Raw genomic sequence first — 17,607 nt, 5'->3', positions numbered from 1 at the left:
CGCCGTGGCTGCGCAGGTGGCGATGATGTCAGTCAGGGTCGTCCCATGACGGCGTGTCCGAGCGCGCCAGCTCGCGGGAGCATTTCCCGCCATCCCACACCCCAGTTAACAGGGCGGCGTCGATAAAACAAAGTCAAAGTCGCGTCACCACACATGGCACACATGGCCACACACCGGCGCGCGTGCATATCGGGTGGAGGTGAGTCAGGTCATGACGGCCGTCTCCTGCAGCAATAACAATACATTCTTCTCGTCCACCTCAGCACTTCCAACTCACTTATCATGGTGGGGTCAAGCCAGGGTGAAAAGGGGACACAGTGAGCCAACCCTCCCGCGCAAGCTGTGGGCGTAGCTAACACACAGGTCCTCCTTGCACAACTTCTTCCGCCCTAAGCCCACTCCCATGGAGCTGGAGAAGGGCAGGTCTTGCGCAGACGCTGTGGACTTGACCGACTCTCCCCCTGCGTCACCACCTCCCAAGCGTGCGCGTATGGATAACGGCAAGGCGCGTACGTCGACTGCTTCAGCCTCCTCCTCCTCCGCATCTCGTGCGCCCCCAAAAGCCTCAAGCTACTTTGAAGCGCCGGCCATTGCTTCTAGCTCGCGCACCCCTCCGGCCAAGCGTCCTCGCGAGTCGTCGCCAACTGCCACTGTCGCCCTCGACTCGTTCCGCCTTCCAAAGATTGTCTCGTCTACCGACGCCGCCGCCCCAGGCAGTGCGTTTGGAAACTACAACCTGCCCCCTCCTTCCCAGGCACTCCCCCCATCGACGCAGCGCACTGCCGAGCAGGAACGTCGCCACCAAGCGTGGCAGCTTCTTGCAGGCAACGTCATGCCCCGTCGCCGCAGCCTCGCTCTAGACGAGGCCGCAGCAGCCGATGCCCGCCGTGCGGCGGGAATCGACCCGGCCGAGGAAGATGGTGACGCCGAAGAGGGTGTGGATGGCAGCACGACCGAGGCGGCTGCCAAGCTGCGCTCGAAGTACACGGCGACGGCTGCTCCAGTCAAAAAAGGACGAAAGAAGAAGGAGGAGGAGCTGGGTCCCAGTGGAATGACCTACACTCCGCTGGAGAAGCAGTACATGGAGATCAAGGCCAAGTGGCCTGACGTCTTGCTGTTCATGGAAGGTGGGCGATGTGTGCGATGATCCCGCTGACCCACGCAGTTGGCTACAAGTACAAGTAAGGCGAGATTTGAGTGACAGCGCTGACCAAAGGTTTCACGGCGACGACGCAAAGGTGGGCTGTTCATACTCGCTATAGCTGACGTCAGAACGCGTCCAAGGAGCTTGGCATCGCCGCGTAAGCTAATCTCGCTCCGTTACTGCTCTGACATTTAGTTTCCCATCGCGCAACTTTTATGTGGCCTCCATTCCGACCCACCGTCTACACATCCACGTCCGAAAGTATGTCCATCCTTGGAGGCCATGCGCTGACCTCAGGCTCATCTCCCTCGGTTACAAGGTTGGCGTTGTATCGCAGATGGAGACCGCCGCGCTCAAGAAGGCCGGCGACAACAGGAACGCGCCGTTCGTCCGAGAGCTCACCAGCCTCTACACTGCCACGACGTGAGTTGGAAAGTCCCTTTGACTTCAACTGACGTTGTCAGTTACGTCGAAGAAGACACGTCATCGTCGTCCAACCTTCGTGACCAGCCGGCACTTGCCAATGCTGCACCCCCTGCCACCAACGCACTCGTCACGATCGTGGAACAGGAGATTGGTGACCGTGCGCGCATCGCCTTGGTCAGCGTCGTTCCTGGAACAGGCGACGTTATCTGGGACGAGTTTGAAGGTGGGTTCCCGTTTGGTGCTCTTGTTACTGACATCAGACTCTCCCGTGCGCTCCGAACTTGAAACACGCCTTACCCATCTTCAGCCGTCCGAGCTCATCCTTCCCAAGGCACTGAGCAAGGCGACGGAGAAGGTCCTGAAACACATGGTCGCCTCTTCGCGCTCATCAACAGCAGTGCGCGTGGAGCGCTTCAAGGATGTGCCCGTTTACAACAAGGCCTTTGATTCACTGACGGCGTTCTACAAGTCGGAAACGCCGATTGAGATTGACTTGACTGGGGACGATGACAGCATGTCACCGCCAACTGCCGAGGATGATTCTCGCCCTGCCGACCCGCTTGGCCTTGCAGCGGGCCTGCCAGGTAGGTTCAAATGCTCGCTTCCAGGTCTAACTCACCAGACGAGGACGCGGTGCTTGCTCTTGTCGACTTTCCCAAGCAGGTGGTCGTGGCTCTAGCCATGACTGTCGAGTATATGACACGTGAGCTAAAACGTCCACTTCTTAGCTCACTGTAGCGTTCGGTCTTCAAGATGCCTTCCGCCATAGGTCCTCGTTCACCAAGGTAAGACAATGGCGCTAGACTGAGCTGATTCTCGTCAGTTTGTCAACCGTGCGCACATGTTGCTGTCTGGTAATACCCTCGTCAACCTGTGAGCTATCTAGTGCACTTGAAGGAGCTAACTGCCAGTGAGGTCTACCGTAACCAGACCGATGGAGGCCACTATGGTAGCCTGATGTGGCGTGAGTCCTATTTTGACGAGCTGCCTCTAACCCTCAGTTTTGGACCACACCAAGACTCGCATGGGACGCCGCCTTATGCGTGAATGGATTGGTCGTCCACTTCTTGACGTGGTCGCCCTGCGTGCTCGAGTCAATGCCGTGGAGGAGGCCATGTCTTCCGAATCCTACCACTTGGAGAAGCTCCGTTCTCTCCTTGTCAACATGCCGGACCTGGTCCGCGGCCTCACGAGGGTTCAGTATGCCAAGACGACCCCGACTGAACTGGCAACCATTCTCGTCGGCCTCGTGCGCGTCGGTTCAGAGTTCAAGCGAGATGAAAGCAGGATCTTCAAGTCGGAACTTCTCAACAATATTGCCACAACGCTGCCCACTATTGCTGGTCCTGCCAAGGAGTTTATGAGTGCCTTTGACTTGAAAGCGGCGCGTGCCAACAACATGGTAAGTGGCATTTCCCGGCGGAGCGTTGACGACCAGGCCGATCTATGGACCGACCCCGACCGCTATCCCGAGATTCAAGATGCCAAGGACGTAAGCTCAATAAGACCAGTCCCGGCTGATATCAGTGCATCTGCCTTTGCGAGAGCGAGCTTGACGTTCACCTGAAAGAGGTCCGCAAGATTGTGCGCAAGCCCCAGCTCAACTATGTGACGGTCTCCGGCGTGGAGGTGAGCTGAGTGAGACCCACGGTAGCTGACACGCAGTACCTGGTGGAAGTCCCGGTCCGTGACGCCAAGTCTGTGCCTCCGAAATGGGTCAAGATTCAATCGTGCGTGAATGATTGCGCTGCGGTCCGTGCTGATTGCCAGGACCAAGTCTGTTGCTCGCTTCCATACCCCGGAGATTATCAAAATCACCAAGGAGAGGGAGCAGCATAAGGAGACCCTGGCCGCTGCGGCAAAGGCTGCTTTCGTGTCGTTCCAGAACGACATTGCCGAGGTGCACTCGCTCGTGACCGTGTCCCGCCACCTTGCCGTAATCGACTGCCTGATTTCGCTTGCCACAGTCGCGCTCACCCATGGCTACACCAAGCCGACCTTTGTGGCAGAGCCCAGCTTGAAGATCAAGGCCGGACGTCACCCGATGGTCGAGTCGATGCGCGACGAGGCGTATGTGCCGTTCGACATTGACTTTAGCACCGAGGAAGGACGCGCCAAGGTTATTACGGGCCCCAACATGGCCGGCAAGAGCAGCTGCGTGCGAGCCACTGTGAGTACCCTTGTATGTGTCCTCCACTGACTGTCAAGGCTCTCATCGTGTGCATGGCTCAGATTGGCAGCTTTGTTCCTGCAGCCTCGGTCCAGCTTGGCATCCACGACGCCGTCCAAACGCGTATGGGAGCCAGCGACGAGATTGGGCGTGGCAAGTCGACATTCATGGTCGAGATGAGCGAGACAAGTGATATCCTTCGTGCCGTGTCGCCTCGCACGCTGGTCATCCTGGACGAGTGGGTAACTTAGGGGGGAGCTGTAACTAACCCACCCAGGCTCGGTCGTGGTACCTCGACCTACGACGGAGTGGCTATCGCTTACGCCACGCTCGCGCACCTGGCCCAGGTCGGCTGCAACACGCTCTTCGTTACGCACTATCCGCTGGTGGCCGAGCAGTTAGCCAACGAAGTAGGTAGTCACTCTTCATTAATGCTGACCTATTCCAGTTCCCCAAGGACGTGTCCAACTGGCACATGGCCTTTTCTGAGCACACCCTTCCCGACGGCTCGGCCGAGATCACTTTCCTCTACCACCTCAAAAAGGGACTCGCGGACGCTTCCTTTGGTGTCTGGTGTGCTCGTCTCGCTGGTCTTCCGGGCCCACTGCTCGTTCGTGCGCAGGAGCGCGCCGACGACCTCAAGCGTGTCACTCATGAGCGTGGTGTCGCAGCCCTCGCCAAGCGCTTCAAGGCTCTCGACTCGGCGATCAAGGCCGGCAGTGGCGTCAAAGAGGTCGCGCGCGTCGAGAGCGCCCTTCAGTTCTTGAACGCATAAATTAGTTTTGTCAATCCCCCCCATCCCCGCATCCTTGTTCTTGTCCACTACCCAGCATGTGCGTAACCCCCCAAGTTCTATGTATATCCCAATGCATTATGCAACGTCTATGCCTTGGCCTTCTTGGCCTTGGCCTTGAGCTTCTTGCTCTCAGCCTTTTCGGTGGTCTTGTCCTCCGCCTTACGCTTCTTGGGCTTGGCGGTCTCCTCCTCAGCCTCCTCCGTTGCGGCCTCCTTCTTGGAAGCCTTCTTGGCCTCCTTCTCCTGCTTCTGGCCGAGCATCGAGCCCAGCTGCTTGAGCAGGCTGTGGACACCCTTCATCTCCTTGGTCTTGCCGTTCTTGACCTGCTCGGCAACGGTGGCGAGGCGCGAAGCGTCGCAGAGCTCGGCGGCCCGGGCGCCGTCCAGGGCCTTGGCAGCACGGGCGAACACGAGGGCAGACTTGACAACCTCCTTGAGGCGGTCGGCCTTACCGCCGTCGGTGGCGGCGGTCTCGAGCGAGGCGTAGACGTCGGCCATGGCGCCCTTGATAACCTTCTCGGCGTCGGCGGCGGAGACGTCGCCAGCCTTGACAAGGGCAGAGAGCTGGGTGGCAAGAGTCGAGAGCATGGCGTACGCCTGGACCTGGCGGTACGGCTTGACAGTGGCCTCGGCGCTGGGGGCGACGTAGCCAATGAGGTCGGTGGCGAGAGCCCATGCCTTGGCGGGGTGACGACGGACGTACTCGGCGACAAAGGCGGCCTGGACGTCGGACTGCTTGCGGGTCATAAAGTCGGCGAGGGTCGCCTTGTAGGCCTCGAGAGCAACAGTGGGGGCGGCACGGGCGGCAAAGAGGGCAGCGGTCGAGCAAAGAGTGCTAAACTCGGCAGTGGGGGCCTTGCGGGCCAGGGCGTGGATCTCGTCAATGACCACCTTGGCGTGGGCGCCGTCGACGGCCGAGGGCGAAGGGGCGTGGGCGGCCTTGGCGATACGGGTGCGGAGGATACCGGCGGCCTTGTTGGCGAGGTCGCCACCGGCGCGCGTCAGGCGGAGGAGAGGGGTGAGAATGTCGAGAGCAAGCGGCGAGGCGCACTGGCGACGAGCAAAGGTGTCAAAGAAGTCGAGGATACGGTTCTTGAAGTGCAGCGACTCGATGGCGGCGTGCTTGAGGTCGCTACGCTTCTTCGAGTTGCCCTGCGCCTTAAAGACGGCGGCGAGCTGGTCGTCGATCTTCATCATCTGGTCGTCGTCCCAAACGGACTCGTCGTCGCTGTCCTCGTCCTCACCCTCGCCCTCGGCAGTAGCCATGCCAGAGACCTTGAGGGCCTCGGCAACGCGTTTCCGGAACTCGGGGTCGACCTCGTCATCCTCATCGTCCGACTCGACGGCGATGGATGAAGCAGCGTCAGACTCGTCGTCGTCATCATCCTCATCCTCTTCGTCGTCATCCTCTTCCTCGTCGTCATCGTTCTCCGATCCCTCGGCGTCGGCCTCCTGGGCGGCACCCGACTGCTCAAGCTGAGCGACGAGGTGCTGGATGGAGCTGGAAGTGAGGGCAGGGGCGACCAGGCCAAAGACAAGGTTGGCGAGAGCGCGGAGGTCGGCCGAGCTCTTGTCGAGAAGAGCAACGAGACCGTCAAGAAGGGCGTCAATGGGGGCAGGAGCGTCGGCGTCGGTCGCCTGCTTCTTCTTGCCGAACAGACCCTCAGCGGCGCCCACGGCGTCCTCGAGCAGGTCGAGGGCATCCTCAACCTCGTCGTAAGTCTGGAGGAGGAGGAACGAGAGGAGAATCTGAACACCACGGCCAGTGTCATTCTTCTCAGGAATGGACGAGAGCACCTTGCGAGCAGCAGTGCGGATGGCCTTGATCTCATCGTCGGCATCGCTCACGACCTCGACGTGCTTCTTGTCGTTTTCAAGAGTAGCAATGGTCTCGAGAGCGCGGGTCAGCCAAAGCTTGCCGGCAGCGTCGGTGCCCTGAGCACGGCCGTCCTTGGGGGCGGCGGCTGTGACGTCGATGATGGCGGAGGCGAAGCGGGAACGAGCAGCGGCAGCGGTGGTCTCCGAGAAGGGAGGCTTGGGGACAGAGTGGAGAGCCTTGTTCGAGCTCTTCTTGTCGGCCTTGCGGACAATGAAGAAGCTGTGAACAAGGAGGAAGTCGAGAACACGAGCGACCCAGTCGTCAGTCTTGGGGACAGAACGGTTGCGGCACAGGGCGACCAGCTGGTCCAGTGCCCACACACGGCGCTCTTCGAGACCGGCAGCGTCCGACTTGTCGGTGTCGGAGCCGAGGGCGACCTGCTCGAGGTAGGCGACGTACTCGCTGGCGCCCTCTGGGGTGAGGTTGGCCATGATAGACTCGACAGTCTTGGTCTTGGTGACACGGTCAAAGTCAGGGCGGCCGTGCTTGCCGACAAGCTGCGAGAGAAGGGTGATACCAGCGGCGGGGTTGGCCTTGACCTGCTCCTGAACGACACGAGCGGCGCTCATAGCAGCCTTGTGCAGGTGGCGGTCGGCGCTGGACAAGTTGTTGATCCACGAACGCATGAAGTTGGGGGTGAAGATGAGGGGCATCGACGAAGCGGGGAGCTTGGGGAGGGCACGCTCAAAGACCTGGAAACCCCAGTACTTGCGCTCAGCCGAGGCAGTGTTGGCGAACAGCGACTCGTCGACAACAACGCGGAAGAACTCGGCAAAGGGAGCAATGCCAGTGGCAGCCTCCTCTTCCAAGAAGTAGGCGGCAAGGATAGAGTCCCAGACGTAGTGGAGTTGGGGCTTGTAAGAGCCAGTGCGGGTGGCGCTGTCCTCCTCGTCGACACCGCCCTCCTTGAGGACACGGCCGAGAGTCACGAGGTTACCAGCGGCAAGGAGTGGAGTGTGCTTGAAGGTGGGGGCGAGGAGAGACTTGAGGTCGATGCCAGGTGCGTCGGCGATGGCAAGAGTGAGGGCAATCTTCTCCGGGGTCCAGATCTTGTCCGAGTAGAACTTCTCCACAACCTGCGCGATAGCCTCCTTCTTCCAGCTAACGTTCGAGGCAAGGAGAAGCTCAACAGTCCGCTGCACTGCCCAGCCCGCGGCCTCGGCGATCCACACCTTGGTCTCCGACAGGGCGGCGAGCGAGTCGAGGACGGTCACAAAGTCCTCGAGACGACCCGAATCGGCAAACACGACACCAGAGTCGACAACGGCGACAATGGCAAACAACCGCGCAAACATCATGTCACGCTCATCGGCACCCTTGCCACCGTTGCTCCACTGCGACGAACGAGTAATGCCCGAGAGCACCTGCTCAGCGGTCACAGATGGTGTCCTCGAAAGGAGCTGTTTGTCAGTCCGTGTCCCGGGAAGGGCAGCCAGTAATAGCCCAGACTCACCTCAGTCAAAGCCACAGCGAATCCCAAACGACTGCTTTCCCTTGAGCTTGCAAGACCCCTCACGAGACGCTTGATGGTGTACACAACATCGGGGGCGTTGTTGCGTGCGAGCGACGAGTCAAGACGCTGTGCCTTGACACGGGTTGCGCGGTCCTCCTCCTCGTCATCGTCGCTTCCGTCGACCTCCATGCCGGACTCGTCTCCGTCATCCTCTTCCTCGTCATCCTCATCCTCGTCCTCATCCTCATCCTCATCTTCTTCAATATCGCCGTTGGCCGCCTTGGCCTCGACAAAGGACCGCTGGAAGGACTCGACGGCGGAAACAAGGTCGGCAGTCGCACCGAGTCGCGTGTCACGCGACGACGAGGCGAGGTGCCAGAACAGCGGGAGAACGTTGGCCGTCATCCCGTTTTTGAAAGAATTCGAGTGTTGTTGGTGTTCGAAGCTGGACTGCCTTCAACACATAACAGAGTGGGTGCCGCAAAAATCTCTGAAGTTCAGGAGCGTCGCGGGGCCCACACGGAAACAAATAGTGTCACGTGGTTTCCTCGTGGAAGAAGGTTTCCAATTCGTTAGGCGCGCTGGTTCGTATGACTTGCTAGACCTGCCTATTACTATTATTAGGCACGGCAAGCAACTACATTAGAATCAGATGGTCTCTCGGGGCCCGAGTGACGAGTACAGCGTACAGCAGGGACATGGCGACGAGGTGGTTTCGCTCGTCGTCGCGCACATCTCTATCGTCTCTTACACCCCCGCCTACACCCCTCCCCTTGCGCATCCCGCACCCCACTCGCCACCCTGTCGGCCATTCGCCTCCGCCCGCGAACCATGGCGCCCCTCTTGCCGACCTCCGTTGGGGGTATGTCGTTTGACGAGGGCGCGCTGCCCCAGCGCGGCGTGCCAATCATGCTGAGGAGGTTGACAAAGTTCAAGTCCATGGTAGGTCTGTCGTATGCTCGTCAGCAGGTTTGGGAGACATTGGAGTGTCCACTTGCGTTTGGAAACGCGTCGAGGGCTCCACAGTACCAAGAACCCTGCGCTTCAGCGTGTTGTTTCCACACACGACACGAACTGACATTACAGGACTTTGAACTCGCGTTCTGGCAACTGACATATCTCGTCGTTGCACCAAGGAGAGTGTACAAGCAAACTTATCACCAGTATGTTGATGGCGTTTTGCCGTGGTTATTGAAGCTGCCAGACTAACGTACTTGTAGCAAGCAGACAAAGAATGTCTGGGCTCGCGACGACCCTGCCATGCTCATCCTCATCGCAGGATGTCTCGCTGTTGCGGCAGCGGTGTGGGGCTATGTGCACGACTATACATGGCTTGGAATGCTTGGGCTTGTCCTCAAGATGGTGTTCCGTGAGTATCACTGTTGCCCACGAGTTATGCCCAAAACGCGGGCTAGTGCTCCTCGATTCGAGCTTCCGGCAATCCTAACACCCAGGTGACTTCATCCTCTTCTCCCTGGGCATTGCCCTCCTCTTCTGGGCAACCGCCAACAGGTTGTTGGTGTCGACGACCGGAGTGTCCGCTATTACCGACAACCGTGTCGAGTTTGCGTACGCGTTTGACGTCGCCGTCAACTCGTTCTTCCCCGCCTTCCTGACCACCTACGTTGCATTGTTGCCTTTGGCGGCACTTGTGGTGCGGAACAACTGGATCTGCCTGCTGCTCGGAAAGTGAGTTAGCTATGACATGAACGCAAGTTGGCTGACCCGCCAGCACCCTCTTCCTCATCGCCGGCTTCCAGTACATCTACGTCACGTACCTTGGCTACGCGGCTCTGCCGTTTGTGGCCCGCAGCGAGCTGTTCCTTGCCCCCCTCTTGCCTCTCTTTGGTGGCTACCTTCTGAGCCTGTTGGGCTTCAACATTGCGCGCACAACCCTGGAGCTGTACTTTGGCCAGTCGTGGCATTAGATCAACATTCGATTTCATAGACGTGTATCTGGTGTACATGACCCGCTTATGCATGGCCAGCAAGGCTGACCTAGACTGTGCATGCTTGCGATGAGCAGATTGATATTGGTGGTCGCGGCTGGGAAAGGTTGCGCCATACCAAGGCCCGAGGAATTGCTTCCGCCCACGACCCACCTCGTGTGGTAACGAGTTGCTTTGACTTTTGCCGCCCGTGTTCTGTCAACACACTCTCGCGTCTCGCCATTTCATTTCACCATGGCTGAAGAGGAAGTCGACTGGGGATACGACGACGACGACTGTATTAGTCTAGGTGGGGAGGAAGAGCTCACTGTAGCTGGTAAGCTGGGCGGTCCCCCATCGAAATATGCTGACTCTGAAAGATATCCAGGTCGACGTTGTTGCCCCAAAGCCCACCGCGTCGGCGTCGGCCACTGCAACTCCAGCACCAGAGGAGAAACCCAAGACTGAAGACAGTGACGCTATCCCTCAACCTGAATTATTCAATGTTTGTAATCCCAAACGAACAAAACTAACGAATGCAGCCTTCGCAAGTTGACCGCGAATATGGGAAGGAAGCAGCTCTGGTGCCAAAGGAATCTTCAGCTGCTCGCAGTCCATCGATTTCGCCGGACAACGCGACGACAGAGACTGTGCGCACAAGTGCCCCGGCGAGCAAGACAACGAGCGATGACGATCGCCTTCCCCCAGGATGGAAGAAAGTGCTGTCGAACTCGACCGGCAACTTCTTCTACCACCACACCGCGAGCGGCACGACCAGTTGGGACGTGCCAGTTGCCGAGCCTGAGACGAAGAGGAGTAATGAGCCCAAGGAAGAGCGTGAGACCGACAGGGATCGTAGTGCGCCCACTACGGGTCCTCGCGAGGATCGCAATGGGCGTGACCGCCGCCCACCAACTGGGCCCGCGGCATCCCGCGGTGTGAAGGAGACGGAGAGGGTAGGAGACCGTCCAGCTGGCCGCGCGCTCGTTGAGCGCCTCACCCCGTCAGAGCGCTCTCATGACAGGCAAAACCGTGATGGGGCAACCGATACCGAAGCAAAGCCTCCAGCAGCAGCTGCCGAGCGTCCAGGCCCACCGGTGCACCCCGATCGTGCAGCGGTGTACCCCCGTGACCGTGGTCAGCCAGACCGAATGGGCCGCGCCATGCCCGACCGCATGCAAGAGCGGGGTGGAGACCGTAACCGTCGCTATGATCGTGTCTCTGACCGTCCAAATGTGGACCGGCAGCCCATCGCCCACCCTGACGGACAGCGCGAGCGCTTGATGTATCCCGATCGCCGGGGTCCTCCAGGCCGCGACGAGAACAGACCCTGTACGTTTCTCGCCATTATCTCAGCCGCGCCGGCCATGCCTACTCTTGTGACGGTCCCGTGACTTTTTTTGGCATAGTACCGTTGGCTATTGACCGGTATGGTTGTTATCAATACGGCGGCGCGGCTGGCCTCATCCAAGAAACCCGCGCTCATGTCAGCGCAACGTGCACGCAGCCCACCGCGTCTTCTCAGCCCCCCAAGGGCAAGGAGCCCGCCACGCGCCCCGACAGGTCCTCAAGCCGGCCGTGAACCTCAAAGCCTCCGCGACCGACTGGACACCCGCCCTCAGACTGGTCGCTGGCAAGATGACGGTCCACGAGATGTTCGCCAGCAAGATGTTGCATCGCAACCCAACAACAGGCCTGACCAACGTTCAGTCGCCCCTCCTGTTCACGAGAGTAGGCTTGCCAGGCCGCCTGCCTCAGACTCACGGCCCGCCGGCGACTTGCCTCCGCGTGCCTATGGTCCAGGGAGCGGATCTGCGCCTGGGGACTCTCGTGATGTAGGATATGGCCGTCGAGACGACCCGGCACCGCGATGGCCAAGGCGCGATGAGCCAAGGCGCGATGAACCAAGGCGCGATGAGCCAAGGCGTGATGAGCCAAGGCGTGATGACCCTCGGCGTGATGACCCTCGGCGTGATGACCCTCGGCGCGACGGCCCTCGGCGCGACGACCGTGGGCCACCCCGCGGCCCAGTGCCAAGGGATGACCGCCGGGAGCAGCCCAGGAGGGATGCCCCTCGGCTAGAGCCACCTGTCGCGGAGCTCAAGAAGGAGCAAGAGGCCAAGCGCAGGAACGATATCGCGAACGTCAAAACCGACTCGTCTGCCCCATCCACCGCACCGCAACAGTCGGCCATTGACGAAGCTGAAGCCAAGCGCAACCTCATTCGCGAGCGAAAGCGCAAGGCTGAGGAGGAGCTCAAGCTACTCGCTGAGGAAGAAGCGCAGATCGAGGCTGCTGCGGCCAAGGCTGCTCAACCGGAGCAGAAGAGTGAGCAGGAGCGCAAGCAGGATGAAGAGAGGCGTGCGGAGGACCGTCGTCGTGATGATCGCAGGCGGGACGACAGGCGCGGGGCGGAGGAGCGTGGCCGCGATGACCGGCGCAACGACCGACCCGGCAACCGCGACCGACCAGCCAACAACCGCCTTTCAATGTCCACTGGCCCCGGCATGCCTATCCGCCAGCCCGTTGGACCTCCCTTGGATTCCGCAGGTTTTGGTCGTCGCGACCCACCTCCTCATCATGTTCGCGAACCTGCTCTCGCTGCTCGCGACCGCCCAATCGACCCACCCGCTCGCACCACCGCCGCCGACTCCAAGGCTGTAGCCGAGCCCCGTCCATCTGGGCCGCGTCCTGACGCGCGACCTGATATCCGCCAGCCAGAGCAACGACCCCCTACCAACTTGCAGCCCAGGGACCGTTCGCCACAGCCTCGATACGGCCCCAACGCACCTGGGGCGCGCCCTGCAATGGACCATCCCAACGAGCGCCATGCCAACGAGCGCCGCATGGAGCGCCCAGACGACCGCGGTCCTCGATTCGATCGTCGGCCACCTCGTGGGGGCGATTTGGACCGTGAGCGCGAGCGCGACCGTCTGCGTGATCGTGAGCGCGACCGCGGCATGAATGGCCAAGGCAACGGTGTCCCGGCTGCATACGACCGCTACATGCCTGCCGCTGGACCTGACCCCCGTGACCGCGACCGTGGTGGACCTCCTAAGCGACCGCTTGATGGACCCTCTGGATATCCTGTGAGTCTAGTGTTTATCAGGATAAAAGGCTGATCTAGCAGCAAGACCGTGAGAAGAGAATGCGTTCGCCTGGTCGTCCCGGCGAGGGCTGGGGTGACCGCCGTTTGCGGGAGCGCGATGAGCGTGACCGTGCCCGGCGCTAGACTGTGGATGCCTGGGGCAGGCGCTGTGTGGTTGTTTATCTGTCATATTAAAAGTGCATGTAGAAGCCCATTCCCCTTGTGACTTAGAGGGGTTAACATGCATAGGCATCTTTTGCGGTGCAGCTTGGCGATAGACAAGGTTGAGAGCAACGCGTCGTAAATGACGGCTGACCCCGCCACAACCATCCGCCTCCGCCACGCACGTCGCGTGGCTGCCTCGTCGTCACGTCCCGCAACCTCCATCCACCACCACCACCACCACCACCCATTCAGTCCACCCATCTCCAACAACCTCTTCCCGCTCTCGTTTATCTGCCTCCCTATTTCTAGCTTTCACTCTCTGGCATCTGCCTGCAACCCCAGCGCACGCGCAGCCGCCTACCATGTCGCTCCCTATGCACCTGCGCGCATACACGGAGAAGACCAAGGACGAGCTTACGCGCGACCTGTTCAACGCCCCGTTCCCCGACCAACTGCCCGCCCCCTCTGAGCCGCCCGTCGTCACCAAGCCTGCTCGCGGTGCCAAAGGTGCTATCGGGTCGGCCGCTGGTCTGTCGAGCATGGACATCATCGCCGTCCTCTCCGTCGAGGGCAAGGAGGACGTCTACGTGGGTGCCTCCGAGACATGCGGAGCGGACCAGTTCAACTAGCCTTCGCCTCGATGCTGGTAGCTGGCAACGCCGTCGACATGGAGACTCGGATACCTTTGTGCGAGTAGAACTGACACCACCAGGCCGGCAAGCTCTCTCTCCTCCCCCCTTTCCTGTGTTTTGTCTCCAATGATCGCCGCTCGTGCCGCTGCACGCTCCCGCTTTACACCATTCGACGGGTTGAGAGGTAAGTCGAAAGTCCCTTGGCTGCTTTGTACCCAAACTCCAGATTGCTAAACCTCTTAGGTTGAACTCGCGTGCCGGTGTGTTTGCCCTCTCGCTGGCGACGTGGCATGGAATGCGTATCGTAAGTGATATCGAGTGCGGGCCCTCGGACCTGCGGAGGCGTGGGAGACGGTGCTAACGCTCGGAACAGATTCTGCAGCTCACGTCGCTTCTCCCCACTGCCGAGCACTTTGCCATCCTCCTCCGCGATGCGCTCAAGTCGCAGGTGAGTACCATGAAACGCAGTGCGCTCGCGGTGAAGCTGTAAGGGGCCGTCCAGTGGGCCCCCGACTTCAATCCGTCCCGCAAGTCGGCGACTTTGGGTGGCTGACAGCGACTCTTTAGCTGGCCGAGATGAAGGTCCTGAAGACCTTTTTGCCCTCCCTGTACTCTGAGTATCTCTTGAACTCTGGCTCATCGACGCCCAACGCCGAGGCATCGCTGGTCGATATGCCGCTCGAGGGCGAGGGCGACCTTCGCGGACCTGGCGGCGAGGGACGCGGCACCTATGAGCGTGGCCTTGGCGAGACGTTTGGCTTCCCCGGTGACGCACGCAAGATGCGCGAGCGCAGCAAGATGAAGCTCTGGAAGGAGTACTTTGTGATCCACGGACGCAATATGACTCTACTCCGTTATCCGCCATTCCAGCGTCTCCTTCAGGTTGGTCTGCCTTCAAGGTTACGCGGAGAGCTGTGGGAGGTCATGTCGGGCTCTGTCTGTGAGTAGCACCGGGAATCGAGGTGCCTGATAGGCATAGTCTACTGGCAACGGATATTGACAATCTTCTCTCCAGACCTCCGCTTCGCCAACCCGCAAACCTACTCGCTCCTCCTGTCGGAGAATGCAGGCAAGAGCTCGCAGTCGACGGACGAGATTGAAAAGGATCTCAACCGCTCCTTGCCGGAGTACAAGGCGTACCAGACCGACGAGGGTCTCGCGCGTCTCCGTCGTGTCCTGGTGGCCTACTCGTTCCGCAACCCCGAACTTGGCTACTGCCAAGCTCTCAACATTGTTGTCGCCGGTCTGCTCATCTACATGTCTGAGGAGCAGGCATTCTGGCTCCTCGAGGTTCTGTGCGACAGGATCTTGCCAGGCTACTACTCGCCGTCGATGGAGGGCACCCTCTTGGACCAGCGTGTGTTCGAGTCGCTCGTGAAGCGCTGCCTGCCCATGATCCACGACCACTTCCGCTCGGTCGACGTCCAGATCTCGGTCGCGTCCCTGCCCTGGTTCTTGTCGCTCTACATCAACTCTCTCCCTTTGATCTTTGCGTTCCGCATTGTCGACTGTGTGCTGGCCATGGGCGCCAAGGTTCTCTTCCAGATCGGTCTTGCCATTCTCAAGATCAACGGCGAGGCTCTTCTCGAAGTCACCGATGACGGCATGTTCATCAGCCTCATGCGCAGCTACTTTTCGACTATCGGCGACTCGGCTCACCCCACCCACCCCGATCCTCGTGTGCGCAACATTACCAACTTCCAGGAACTCTTGGTCGTTGCGTTCCGCGAATTCAACGTCATCACCGACGAGACTATTACCAGCGAGCGCCGTCGCCTCCGTGCCATCATTGCCGACGAGATTGAAAAGTTCTCCAAGCGTGCTGCCGTCCGCAACCTCCGCAACGTGGGCAGGTTTAACAAGGAGCAGGTCGGCATTATTTACGACCACTACTTTGCGGCCGTGTGCTCACCCGAGGCTGGCAGCGGTGCTGTGACGCCAGCAGGCCCTGGTGAGCTTGAACAACCCCGCATCGCCGTCGATGCCCAGGGCCGCGTCGAGACCCGTATCGACCTGCGTACTTTCAAGGTGCTCCTGTCCGGCATTGCCACGTGGGCGCGTGAGGAGACGATTACTACCAACGCGTTCATGCAGCGCACCGAGCGCCGAATTGCCGATCATGAGATGATTGACAGGCTATTCTTCATGTGGGACTCGCAAAAGCTTGGCACGCTCTCGCTCCAAGACGTAGTCATGGGTCTTGACCGCGTCATGTCTGCCGACCTGCTCGAGTCGATCGAGTGGTTCTTTGAGCTGCACGACAAGGACGCGGACGGCTACCTGACCAAGGACGAGGTTATCCGCCTGTCCGAGTCGCTCCTCTTCATCTTCCGCAACGAGCCAGGAGACATTTACCTCGCCGCCGTGTCGCGCTTCATCTTGAACGCATACGAGTTTGGCGACGCTACCGCGCCCGAGTCCAGTCTGCCCGACCCACAGGACTCTGTGCCCATGGACGGTGACGAGCAGACCGCGTCGCAGTCGCGCGAGAGGTCCAACTCGCAAGCTGGGCCCCACAACCTGCCCTACCTGTCGCTGGCTACGTTCCGTATGGTCGTTCTTGCGGACGAGCTCCTGGAGAGCTTTTTCGGCCACGACCTGCCAGCCTCCTTCCAGCTTGAGGACACTCAAGAAGAGGACTACCACAAGACTCACGCCAAGCCCGATGGCCTGCTGGGTGGCCTTGTCAACCTGGTCGTCAACGACGAGTGGGTAGCATTCATAGGGACCTCAATGACTAACATGGCAGGAACAAGTCGCGTTTCAACCGTTTCGCCGACGGCATTGGATCAGCCCTCGGCAAGCACGCGGAGTGGCGCAAGCCGGCCATCTCCAAGGCCGACCAGAACGCGCCTGTCCCCATCGACACGCGTGCCCGCGAGTCGCTGCTCACGCCGTCACAACGGCAGCGTGTGCGCAGCGCCTCGTCTGCGTCGCAGCTGTCTGTGCAGAGCAACAAGACGTCGGCCAGCGCCAGCACGACCAACACTGCCAACGACTCGCGTACCCTTGCCGACGTCGAGATGCGCTACCGCGAAGAGAGCGAGATGGTGCGCGCGGCCCAGGAGGCTGTCATGCACCGTCCCAACTTTGCCATCGACGCCATTGGCGACAGCGACGGCGAAGACGAGGGAGGCGAGGACGACGTCATGGACGAGGTCGAGGCCTTCCTCAAGGCCCACGGCGGTGACGAGGATAACGCGCTCAAGGGTGCAGAGAAGAAGGCTGCTGAGGGTAAGTGGTTGTGATCAGCATCAGGGGCATGCCAATGGCTGCGGCGGGGCCTCAATTCGCACGGCGTGAACGCCAGCGGCAGTCGCCACAGGGTCTGGCAGCCCGTCTCCTTGCCTGGTTTGCTTTGGGTTTCGCTGACGCGTTGAAACACAGACCTCCTCACGGCCGAACCGATGGGTGCACCTCCCAGCAGCTCCAGGCGGTCCACGGGCGACCTGGTCGACTTGTAGAGAGGACGAGGTAATCGTAGATCAGTGGATCAGTGGACGCCTGGGTGGGGGTGATTTTTTTGAGCGTTGGTGCGTCGTCGTCGTAGTGTTTTGTTAGAGTGTTTGACCACCGCGTAGACCAAAGAGAGAGACGAGACGTGTTTCATCTCCAGATATAGCTAAAAGTGTTCGGACCCAGGAGCACCAGGATATAGTTCTGCGGAACGAACTGCGTTTAGAGGGTGGTGACCAAGCGGCACAGGGCCGGACCCCCACCTATCAGCCCAAACCTCGTGCTTCTGTGATGTTGTTGTTCCTATTCAGTCTGTACGACAGGACGCGTTTGCCAGACGGCGCACAGGGCCAGACACTGCGGTGGCCCATGGGTCGTGACGTCTCATCCCAGAAGGTGTGTCTGATGGTCTGACGCAGCAGGGGCTGGCTTGCCGAGACATGGCTGGATGAACGCGGGCGGCACAGGCGC

The 17,607-nt window shown here is 60.2% G+C and overlaps 5 protein-coding genes across 5 annotated transcripts; 4 read left to right on the top strand and 1 right to left on the bottom strand.

The window, feature by feature from the left end:
* Nucleotides 1–282: 282 nt before the first annotated feature.
* On the top strand, nt 283–4,515 carry MSH3 (Mismatch repair protein msh3; the record flags this gene model as incomplete). Its single annotated transcript, XM_028620530.1, has 21 exons — nt 283–317; nt 364–1,127; nt 1,166–1,181; nt 1,217–1,238; nt 1,273–1,301; nt 1,340–1,405; nt 1,442–1,567; nt 1,609–1,793; nt 1,831–2,154; nt 2,193–2,273; nt 2,309–2,355; nt 2,394–2,443; nt 2,482–2,534; nt 2,572–2,972; nt 3,009–3,062; nt 3,098–3,199; nt 3,236–3,300; nt 3,341–3,740; nt 3,779–3,978; nt 4,018–4,150; nt 4,189–4,515. The coding sequence occupies 21 exons, from the start codon at nt 283–285 to the stop codon at nt 4,513–4,515; spliced, it is 3,480 nt and encodes a 1,159-aa protein (XP_028479502.1).
* Nucleotides 4,516–4,622: 107 nt separating this feature from the next.
* Nucleotides 4,623–8,272, bottom strand: POL5 (DNA-directed DNA polymerase; the record flags this gene model as incomplete). The annotated part of the gene is made up of 2 exons (XM_028620529.1): nt 4,623–7,814; nt 7,868–8,272. The coding sequence occupies 2 exons, from the start codon at nt 8,270–8,272 to the stop codon at nt 4,623–4,625; spliced, it is 3,597 nt and encodes a 1,198-aa protein (XP_028479501.1).
* Nucleotides 8,273–8,698: 426 nt separating this feature from the next.
* Nucleotides 8,699–9,795, top strand: EHS24_004986 (uncharacterized protein; the record flags this gene model as incomplete). The annotated part of the gene is made up of 5 exons (XM_028620528.1): nt 8,699–8,809; nt 8,954–9,030; nt 9,088–9,236; nt 9,322–9,556; nt 9,600–9,795. The coding sequence occupies 5 exons, from the start codon at nt 8,699–8,701 to the stop codon at nt 9,793–9,795; spliced, it is 768 nt and encodes a 255-aa protein (XP_028479500.1).
* A 255-nt stretch (nt 9,796–10,050) lies between these two features.
* EHS24_004985 (uncharacterized protein) lies at nt 10,051–13,027 on the top strand (the record flags this gene model as incomplete). Its single annotated transcript, XM_028620527.1, has 7 exons — nt 10,051–10,132; nt 10,176–10,300; nt 10,338–11,127; nt 11,205–11,223; nt 11,303–12,708; nt 12,769–12,884; nt 12,926–13,027. The coding sequence occupies 7 exons, from the start codon at nt 10,051–10,053 to the stop codon at nt 13,025–13,027; spliced, it is 2,640 nt and encodes an 879-aa protein (XP_028479499.1).
* Nucleotides 13,028–13,410: 383 nt separating this feature from the next.
* EHS24_004984 (uncharacterized protein) lies at nt 13,411–17,144 on the top strand (the record flags this gene model as incomplete). The annotated part of the gene is made up of 8 exons (XM_028620526.1): nt 13,411–13,635; nt 13,761–13,864; nt 13,924–13,984; nt 14,054–14,128; nt 14,248–14,620; nt 14,696–16,388; nt 16,430–16,914; nt 17,068–17,144. 8 exons carry the CDS (start codon nt 13,411–13,413, stop codon nt 17,142–17,144), a joined length of 3,093 nt encoding a protein of 1,030 aa, XP_028479498.1.
* Nucleotides 17,145–17,607: the final 463 nt, after the last annotated feature.

Source organism: Apiotrichum porosum (assembly GCF_003942205.1).
Source record: "Apiotrichum porosum strain DSM 27194 chromosome Unknown scaffold_2, whole genome shotgun sequence".
Taxonomy (NCBI): Eukaryota; Fungi; Basidiomycota; class Tremellomycetes; order Trichosporonales; family Trichosporonaceae; genus Apiotrichum; species Apiotrichum porosum.
The sequence above is the reverse complement of the archived record's forward strand: the minus strand, read 5'-3'. Positions and strand labels throughout refer to the sequence as shown.